At 44.1% G+C, this 10575-nt stretch overlaps 1 protein-coding gene across 1 annotated transcript; it reads right to left on the bottom strand.

The window, feature by feature from the left end:
- Window positions 1–3508: 3508 nt before the first annotated feature.
- Window positions 3509–4567, bottom strand: LOC116825046 (olfactory receptor 12D1-like). The gene has a single exon (XM_032780746.1). The coding sequence runs from the start codon at window positions 4514–4516 to the stop codon at window positions 3509–3511; it is 1008 nt and encodes a 335-aa protein (XP_032636637.1). The 5' UTR covers window positions 4517–4567.
- Window positions 4568–10575: the final 6008 nt, after the last annotated feature.

Genomic DNA, 10575 nt, shown 5'->3' with positions numbered 1-10575 from the left:
AGAGAGAGATCGAACAGTGCAGTTTCACACTAGGCCAACTTGTAGCTGGGCATTGGCATGTGTAGGTAGTTCCAGGATATGCAAAACATCTCATATGCCTCGTTCATGGGTCACAGCCACACTATCGATCCCAAAGCATGGAGACAGATTAAAGAAAATAATGCATTAATGTAAATGTGACTGGACTCCTTGGGCGGAAGAATTCGATAATGTCTCCCCCATGCTCTGTTACGAATGAATTCTGCATATATTTCGTTATAGCAATACTCAGAGAAGAGCCCAAGCACATTGTCATTTAAAGAAACTTTCCACCGCAGATTTGACAAACCAAAAACAACGTAGCCAATAGTGATAAGATTATCTAAAGAATAGCTAGACATGGATGCGAAAAAACCCAGATTAGAATATCTGAATGTAGGCCGGGTGTGAAGCGCCAAAGCCTTAAAAGAGAAAACATCTCCAAAGCAGAAAACGTACATGGACGAATACCAACAAACCATGACTAAAAAAGAAAATCACTTCACTGCTAGCGTGCTATACGACTCAATAATAAAGACATCTTGTCATACTGCACGTCTGGAGATGGCTTTCGAGCAACCTATCATCAGCAGGAGAGTTCCATATAGCCACCTGGAATTTGAGATGCTTGAACATGAGTTTAGTGCGCAACATTGGCACGAATGTAAATATCTTTGTAGTCTGGTTACAACAGTCGAGTGTGAGATATGTAAAAGCAAGCAAGGCACCGGAGTATATTCGAACGTAGCAAAAGGTAAAAAACTTGTTTAGTCTGAGTGATTGGGCTGAAACAAGAGAAAAAGGAACTGAGTGGACTGCACAACTCTAAAGTTTTCACATGTTTCATTTTGAATAACTATTTGGAGCACTAATACAATTTAAGTTGCAAGCACTCATGATAAAAAGATCGCAGCTTAACAGGACGTAAATGTAGGTCTTGAAAATATTTATTTTCTTGTTTTTTAACAATGCAAATATTTAAATGAAAGATCAATATTATAAAATTGAACACTGTACACTGTGTAATTGCTAGGTATATTTAAATTAATCAGTAATCAACAAGTGTGAATGATAGAAAACATACCAAATTAACACATTCTAAATGGTATTATTATTAAACAGCTCAATTAAAAGCATGCAATAATCACATGATTCAATATCAATGATTTATTTTAAAATTGTGATCTAATTTTAAATTGTTGAATTGCCCTACGGTAACTAAATACCGCAACTCCATTCATGTTATAATCTAAGCACAGAGACAACATATTCTGTATGAAATGCGTAGGTTTGTACGGATCCGCTAGTGTTTTCTGTCAGAGTATTGATGACCAGCGACCTCATAGAAGACTCAGTTGAAATACGACACCACACTCCATTGTGCAACAGGGCGGAGCACCCACAGAAAAAAATGGCAGGGGCTTAGACAACATACTCGGCAGCCAAGCTCCCTCCCCTCCCCCGTGCCTCCCACCGCACAAGCAGACCCTCTGACAACGTCCTCTGCCTCCCTCCAGCATCCCTGCATCGCTCCAACAGCTCAACAGGCAATCAGGTGGCAGCTGGAGGGAAAGGAAGAGTGGGAGGGCACATCGGGGGAGGGTGGAAGTAGGCAGGAACGAAGACATAAGTGGGGTAGGAAAAGCAGCGCAGGGACCTTGGAAAGTAAGGGTGGAGTGGGGGGGGGGGGGGGTGGGGCTGGGGTGGAGCAGAGGTGGGAAGAAGTGGGGTAGAGGTGGGGGCTTGGAAGACGAGATGGCGTGGGGGTGGGCATAGCACAGAGGGGGGGTCACGCACCCCCCAGGTAGAGAGGAAGTTGGCACCTTTGCCTCTGTGTACCCCCAGGTGTACGTGTACCCCTGGTTGAAGATCACTGCTATCAGCCATTGAAGGAATGGGATATGCTGGCCCCAGTCCCTTCGGTGCTGTTCTAGAAAGGCAGCCTGCTCAACTCCCTGTGTCCTATCGAACCTTTCCACCATCCCATCAGATGTGGGTGTGCTGGGGTGGGGCAGGTTTTGAGGAGCCCTAGAATTTCCCAAATCTGCAGAAATGCTTTGTATTCAAAGTGTGTCCCTTGATCTGTGTGTTACTCATCCAGGATCCCAAATGTGGGGAAGAATTCATTCACTGGGACCGCAGTTGCTGGCACAGCTCTGGGGCTCCTATTGTACAAGCCTCAACAAGCCATTTTGTGAGGCAGTCCAGAGCAACCAGCAAATATTGACCGCCAGCCTCTGTCTCAGGAAAGTTCCCAAGAACACCAATGGCAGCGCTCTCCTTTAGCCCCTTGGAAATTTTAAAATTCCCATTGGTGGAGAATCCACTCACCCCTTGCTAAGTTCTTCCAGTGATTAATCACCCTCACTGTGAAAAATGGGCACTTTTTATTTCCAGTATGAATTGGTTTAGCTTCAACTTCCATCGTGTTACCCCTGTGTCTACTAGCCAGTAGAGCCCATTACTAAATATTTGTTCTCCATGTAGGTACTTATGGACTCTGATCACTTCACTCCTTAACCATCCCTTTGCTAAGCTAAATAGAATGAGCCCCTTGAGTGCACGACTATAAAGCGCGTTCTCCAATCCTTTAATCTTTCATTGCCTAGGAGCTCATAAGGTCAACCCAATCCGCACAAACCCAACGTGAAAAAACAATTATAGGGTATTTGCAATAGCCATTTTTGTCACTTTTACATTTGTTAAAACTAAATATTTACACTTCTGTTAAAACGAAAGCTCGGCAGCAAATTTACCTGCAGATTTCTACCACCCTGAGATGGTAATAATAATAAATCAGACAGGATGTCATAAAAGTTTATTGAAAAATTTCCATCAAATTTGTTTATTTTAGTTAAAAAATGAGTTTTGACTAAACAAAACTGTTCACGGAATGAGTCTGCTCTTTGCCATTTTTTTTCAAATTTTGATCAAAACCTGAGACCCTGAAGAAAAATTGGTCGAACATCTCTCCCTCCGCTTTCTCCCCCAACTTTTTTGGTTTTGGGCAGTTTTCATAATATTATTTTTGGTGTTTGGTTGCTGAAAACCAAAATATTTCTGATCTTCAGGTGTTCGGTTTTTTGATGAACAGTCAGAGTTCTCCAGTGGAAACATTGCCAAATATATATATATATGATTTTCAATTAACTGTTCCATGCCAGCACAAAATCCATTCCCTTCTATTGGCAGCAATCTATTTCGTTTACAATAGATAATTAATAAAAAGCATTAGATTCAGTCATTCCCAATGCTCTCTTCGTTTGGCACAGCTGTAATGCAGATAGAGATGACAATGACAATTTAGAAGGCTTCCCTACCCTGTGATTTCTCTGCACGGTTGTAATGCAAATAATACAATAAATGGCAATTAATATGTTTCCCTAAAGTATGTGCCCCATGCAGAACTGTGCCTTACATTGTACAGCCCACTCCCCATGACAATATCGGAGTCACACCTTTGCTGGGTTGATTATTGTCTCTACTTTAGTTATTCTTTTCCAAGGAAGCAGTTTCTCCTTAGCGCTTTCCTCAGAGCAGATTTCACTTCCTGGTTCCTCAGGGTGTAGATCAGAGGGTTCAGGGCTGGGGTGACAACGCTGTACATGAAGGTGGCGACCATCTCCCTATCAGAGGAGCTTCCCGCAGAGGAGAGCATGTAATTGAAGATGACCGGCACATAGAGCAATGCCACTACCATGAGGTGGGAGATGCAGGTGGAGAAGGCCCTTCTCCTGCTTTCCTGGGAGCGGACCTTCAGGAGAAGGAAGGAGATGATGTAGAGGTAGGAGAGAAGTGTGAGGGCAAAGGAACCCAGACCAATGCCCCCAGTAACGATGTTGAGTAGGGTCAAATTGAGGTGGGTGTTGCTACAGGCGAGGCTCAGCAGGGGCTTGATGTCACAGAAGAAGTGTTGGATTTCATTGGGGCCACAGAAATTCACCTGTGATGTCATGACTGTGTGCATCAGGGCATGCAGGAAGCCATTGGACCAGGTGGCCGCTGCCAGGAGCAGGCAGGTCTGTGGGCTCATGACCAGCCTGTAGCGCAGCGGGTTGCAAATGGCAACATAGCGGTCGTAGGCCATGACAGCCAGCAGCATGGCCTCACTGCTGCCCAGAAAGTGGAAGAAGTGGAGCTGGGCCAGGCAGCCAGCAAAGGAGATGGTTTGGCGCCTCGAGAGGAAGCCGACCAGCATCTTGGGCACGGTGACCGTGCAGTAGAAGATGTCCAGGCAGGAGAGGTTGCCCAGGAAGAAATACATGGGGGTGCGAAGCCGGGGCTCAGCCAGCATCACAGCTATGATGGCCCCATTACCCAGCAGGCTGGTCACGTAGAGCAGGAGGAAGAGAATAAAGAGAGGGTGCTGTAGTGCCAGGAGATGGGTCAGGCCCAGGAGGACGAACTCGCTCACCGCTGTCTGGTTCTCCATTGCTGTGAAGGGAAGAGGACAAAGCAGGAGAAAAGCAAACAAGCTGAAGGTAGCATCCACCACCATGTCAATGGTCCTATTCCCAGTCCAACACAGCTGGATGGAATCAAACACTTAGGGGTTTTGTTTTCTGGCTACAGCCACAGGTATAATCTGTACCCAGATATGACTGAGCAGTAAAAAGAGGCAGAATAATTAGAGCAGTTTGCATTTCTTTATAAAACTGAGGGGAGGGAAGATTCATTGGACCAAGTCTGTCCATCACAGTCATAAAAGATCTGGAAAAAGGGGTAAACAGTGAGGAGGCAAAATTCACAGACAATACAAAACTACTCAAGACAGTTAAGAGCAAAGCAGACTGCAAAGAGTTACAAAGGGAGCTCACAAAATTGTGTGACTGGGCAACAAAATGGCAGATGAAATTCAAAGCTGATAAATGCAAAGTAATGCACTTAGGAAAACAGAATCCCAACTATACGTATAAAATGATGGGGTCTAAATTACCTATTACCAATCAGGGAAGAGATCAGTGTGGACTCATTGTGGCTAGTTCTCTGAAAACATCCACTCAATGTGCAGCAGCAGTCAAAAAAGCTAACAGAGTATTAGGAAAGGGAAAGATAATAAGACACAAAATATCATATTGCCTCTATATAACTCCATTGTACACCCTCATAGAATCATAAATCGTAAGACAGGAAGGGACCTCGACAGGTCATCTCGTCCAGGCCCCTGCACTCATGGGGCATCTAGATCATCCCTGACAGGTGTTTGTCTAACCTGCTCTTTAAAAACTCCAATGATGGAGATTCCACAACCTTCCTAGGCAATTTTTTCCAGTGTTTAACCACCCTGACAGTTAAGAAGTTTTTCCTAATGTCCAACTTAAACCTCCATTGCTACAGTTTAAGCCCATTGCTTCTTGTCCTAGCCTCAGATGTCAAGAACAATTTTTCTCCCTCCTCCTTGTAACAACCTTTTATGTGCTTGCAGACTATTATCATGTCCCCTCTCAATTTTCTCTTATCCAGACTTGACAAACCCAATTTCTTCAATCTTCCCTAAAAGGTCATGTTTTCTAGGTCTTTCATCATTTTTGTTGCTCTTCTCTGTCTCCCAGAAGCTAGGATTGGACAACAAAGGGTGGATCACTCCATAAATTGCCCTGTTCTGTTCATTCCCTCTGGGGCACCTGGCACTGACCATTGTTGGAAGACAGGATACTGGGCTAGAAAGATCATTCATCTGACCCAGTCTGGCTATTCTTAGGTTCGTATGAAATTTTTGAGGCAATGGTTTGTGAGAAACCCAGGACTGACTCACAGGCATGTTCATGGGAGTGGCAGGAAGAGGCAGGTATCCAAGGAACTGAAGAGAAATCAGGAGTCCCTTTGACTTTGCTGAAAGGAAACTGGGAGAACATACCATCTGAACAGAGTCAAGACAGCAAACGTAAACCGCACGGTTTTTAGAAGAAAAAGAACAGGAATGAGACAGGTTATCTACAGAGGCTGTTTTAATCCATTTCCACAACCTCTGAGCTGAAATACTCTCCTATCTGGATTTATCACAGGACTGGTCAAAAGTTTTCCACCAATCATTTTGACAGAAAATTGGGTTTTTGGCAGAAAGTGTGTTTTCCTCAAAATATTTTAATTTTTTTGTCAACAAAATGCCAAAAAAAATGGAGTTTTCACATATTTCAGTTTTTCAGTGTAAAATTTGATCAGAAATTGTGTGGTTTTTATTTTTTGTTGAAATTTTCTATACAAAACCAAAACATTTTCTGACCAGCTCTGTTTATAAACTCCATATAATCTAGGACAGTTAGCGCTAGCTTGAACCCAGTCAGGTAACAAACAGAGAACGAATTATGTAACCCAGCTTTTCCAATTAGCAAGTGAAGTTTAGGGAGGAGAAGAAACACAGGTGACTTAAAAGAATTATTCCAGCTAAAGAAGAGACCCTTTCAGTGAGGACTTTATGGAAAGCCCTGGCTCTCATTAACCTCCAGTGACAATGTCGATACCACCAGGAGTCCAGTCTTCAAGAGACAGTTTATCTAAACAACATTGCCCTAGATAAAATCAACTGGTTTTCCTATCAGTTTCATGACTACCTATATAGCTATCTATGCAAGCACTTATACTGGGGATCATCAACACAGAATCTGAATAACTCCCAAGAATGCACTCTTGGGGTTAAATGAAAGTGCTCAGTGAAGCAGTTTTTGAGAGGGGACCACAGACTATGCAGCGGGGAGCTTGGCAGGAGCCATGACTTTGAGGGAAAAAAGACTGAGGGACTGAAAACCAAGATGCAAATGCCAGAGAAGAGGAGAGGGAGGGAGTTGAAAGGTGAAGGGGTGGTTATCAAAGAATGGGAATAAGATTAGATAGATAAAGGAAAATATCAGTGGCAAAATCAGACCTTGGGTAAGTGGTGTATTTTCCTCACTGAGTTTGGTCCCTGACCTCTGCACGGTGACCAAGGTGGATAGGTGAGCCAGCGGGTTAGAGACATTCCAGGATTTAACTATAGGTAAATGCCAAAGGGACTCTGCGCTGGCTGAAGCACCGTACCCAGTAGTTGAACGTGTCTCGTACATAATTAACCTTCCCAGCTGTTGAGGAGCCAGCAGGAACATTTCCCCCCTTGATATTCCTCCATCCTTTTGTTTTGTTTGAAACAAACGGTTGTACAAAGCAAACAGACCTGCTTGTTCTACCTCATCCTTTCTGCTAAGTGAAGAATCGCGTTGGCAGCAGCGCTGCTGCTCTTCCCTGCGTGTTCTCATTCCTACTACAACCTGCTCATATTTAATGGGCCTCCTTCTCTCAATACACTGGGGATTAACAGCAGAGAGTCACTGTTTATTGGAGAAAACAGCAGGCACTACTTAACTCTGACTGGTCTCCCCAGTGTGAATGTTTTACTTTTGTGCGGAGAACACCTCTCTGCTGGCTTCCATGCAACATTTCATTGTGCAATAGTTTCATTGTCTGTCTATCCATCTGTTTGTACTGCTGCCTGCCCATCCTGATATTATCTGAGGCCTCCCAGGGACACAGACTGGCAAAACAGAGTCCCTACTAGACTTCACTGAGGCGTCTGCCTTTCCCAGGCTATGCTCGGGTGCTGAGAACAGCTACTAGGACGATCCGGGGAATGGAAGGCCTATCATCTGAAAGGAAACAGGAATAGGCTGTCTTGTTTAGTCTAGTGAAAAGACAGCAGAGTGCTCTGGCTAAATACATTGGGTGCAGGTTAAATACCAGGGAGGGTGAAAAGCTATTGAAGCTAAAGGACAAAGTTGGCTCCAGAACAAATGGAGATGAACTGGCATTGAGCAAATTCAGGCTGGAAATTTGAAGCTGGTTTCTAATCACCAGAGAGGTGAGGTTGTGGAGAAGCCTCCCAATGGGTGTTTGGTAGGGGGGCAAACAACTGAATCAGTTTAAAGAGAGAGCTCTCCCATCGATGTAGGAGTGCCTTCATTTAAGTCCTAGAGCAGTGAAATTGTGCTGATGTGGCATTTAACGCGTAGACCTGTCCTCCAGCCCGTAAGTCCCACAGGCCTCTTTGAAAAGCCCAACTTGGGTTGACAGAAGCACAGACTGTTGAGAAAAAAAAAAAAAAAGGACAAAATTTAAACCGTTTCCAGATTGTCCAGGTGTGACGGGATCCCCAGGGTACAACCTGGAACTGGGGTACTACTGTGCCCCCTTAACTCTCCAGCTGGGCTATCCCTGACAATGCTTTGCTAGTGACAAGCAGCAAACCCCTCTAGGTGCTCACTCAGCCCAATAGCATGTGGAGCCACACGCCCAGCTAGCTTCCATGAATGTTCCCTTTACCACTCAGGAATCACACCGAGAAAGGCACCAGCCACTTCCCCCGCATCTCCCCAGCCTTGTACCCCAGAGCTGTACCATCTTGCCCTGGTCAGAAGCCTAACCAGTGTAAGTTTATTACCCAGTCCGCCCCTCCCTCAATGTGGACAGGACATGCACCAGCCTTTGTACCCTGAGTTGAGATTTCCCCGAGCACTTCAAGTGAAATACAGTTTTAGGTAAAATATAAAACAGATTTATTAACCACAGAAAGATAGATTTTAAGTTGTTATAAGTAGTAGGCTTAAAAGGTCAGAGATAGTTACCAGAGAAAATAAAAGATAAGTGCATAACCTAAAGCTTAAACCTTATTACACTAGGCAGTATTTAGAACAAGGAATTTTCTCATACCACTGGATGTTACAGTTCACAATACACAGGCCTCTCACTCAAGCCTGGGACCAGGCTCCTCTGTTGAAGTCTTCTGTCTCTCCAGCACTCTTGTTGCTTTCAGCATAGGTGAGGGAGGAGAAAGGCCCAAGCATGATGCCCTAGTCCCCTCTTTTATATCCTTAGTTCATGGGCCTAGAAGACAGTTGCCCAGACATGTCCTGGTGGGCTTTGCTGATTCACAGGGATCAAGTAAACCCCCATCGTGGTGGACTTGTACAACTGAGTCATAAAGTTGATTAGTGGCTTGTTAACACCCACCTGCCAGCAGAGGCTCTCAAACTTACAACATATTTCAGTGACAACAATATAGCAAAAGCTCATAGTTTCATACACACTAATGACATACGTGTTTGGATAGAACAACATGTTTCAGCAGATCATGACTTTTCTTATGATATCTTACATGGCCGGCTCTGTATGGAATAACACAACCACCTATGAAGGATGAATATGGGGGTTACAGGGCACTATTTGGAGGTACAGTGTGTCACCCCAGGCTCTCGTGTTTTCAGGGTTTCTGGTGAAAGGACTCTGCGAATGCGCCATAGTTGCCTTGTTGGTCAATTGCAGACAAACATAAACGACAAAGGACTTTAAGGCTTTTTGTTCACTTGCTCATTTTTGTCTAGCCCTTTTCATTTATTTTTCTTATTTAGTGCTCCTCCAGGTCCCTTGGAAAGTCCCAGTTTAGAAGCTGTTCTTTGGGCTCCCATAAATGAAAGTCTTGTCCACAGAATTACCTCTCTTAAAGAAATCTAAAGTACAATCTCTGTTTGTATTAATTCATCTCCTGAATCTTTCTCCCTCCACACCAGTACTCTCTCTCTCTCAATGCCACAGAAAAAAAAGAGCAGGTTGTGAGCAGGGTGTGCTTTTGGTGAGAGATAAAGGATTAACAGATCGCAAGGCCAGAAGGGACCGCTGTGGTCATCCAGTCTGGCCTGCTGTATAATACAGGCCATCGAACTTCCCCCAAAATAATTCCACAAGCAGATCTTGATTTAGAACAAATCCCACGTTGATTTAAAAATTGTCAGTGATGTTCCAAAGACTAATTGCCCTCACTGTTAAATACTGATGACATATTTCTACTTTTATTTTAAAAAATGAAGGCTCAAAAATGAGGTTCAAAAATGAAGGTGCTGATCTCCCTGGGGAAGCATGACACTGGCAGGAACAGGTATCTGGTGAGCAAGCTGCAAACAAGAGGTTGTGAAACTGCGACCATCTCCCCGTCCAGCGCCCCTGCTCAGCTGAGTAGAGAAAAAGCACAGTCTAAACTACTGTGACCTCCTTGGGGCCCAGACCGTTCCTTCTGTCTTCTCTGGAAGAAGAGAAGAACAAAGCATTATAGTTCCATAGTAAAGTGCTACAATGCTACAAAGAGGAACAGGTGGAAAAGGCCTTTGGCCTCCCGCTGGTGGATGGGATTCACGGGATGGTGCTGATGATACAAATGTAGGATGTCAAGGTTAATAGAAGTGGGGAAAGTGCATCTAGGAAGGTAAATATTTAAAGAACCAGGGTGATCAGGCTGGTGTTGCTGCAGGAGAGTTTTAGCACTGAGGTGAGATCACCAGAAAAATGGGCTGTTTCACTGGGGTCTGTGATAAATGAAGGGGCCTTCATTTTTGAGCCTTCACTTTTTTTAAATAAAAGAAATATGTCACCAATATTTAACAGTGAGGTCAATTAGTCTTTGGAACATCATGGGCAATTTTTAAATCAACATGGGATTTGTTCTAAATCAAGATCTTCTTGGGGAATTAGTTTGGGGTTTAACTTTTTCATACCTGGTTTGAAAGCTCCTTACAGCATTGCTGGTCTGTGACTCCGCTC

Source organism: Chelonoidis abingdonii, chromosome 14, assembly GCF_003597395.2.
Source record: "Chelonoidis abingdonii isolate Lonesome George chromosome 14, CheloAbing_2.0, whole genome shotgun sequence".
NCBI classification, from domain to species: domain Eukaryota; kingdom Metazoa; phylum Chordata; order Testudines; family Testudinidae; genus Chelonoidis; species Chelonoidis abingdonii.
Note: the sequence above shows the minus strand (reverse complement) of the source record. Positions and strands in the feature narration are given on the sequence as shown.

Bases quoted from the DNA above. Each gene is read 5' to 3' on its own strand.
- LOC116825046 (XM_032780746.1), bottom strand. From the start codon at position 4,516: ATGGTGGTGGATGCTACCTTCAGCTTGTTTGCTTTTCTCCTGCTTTGT.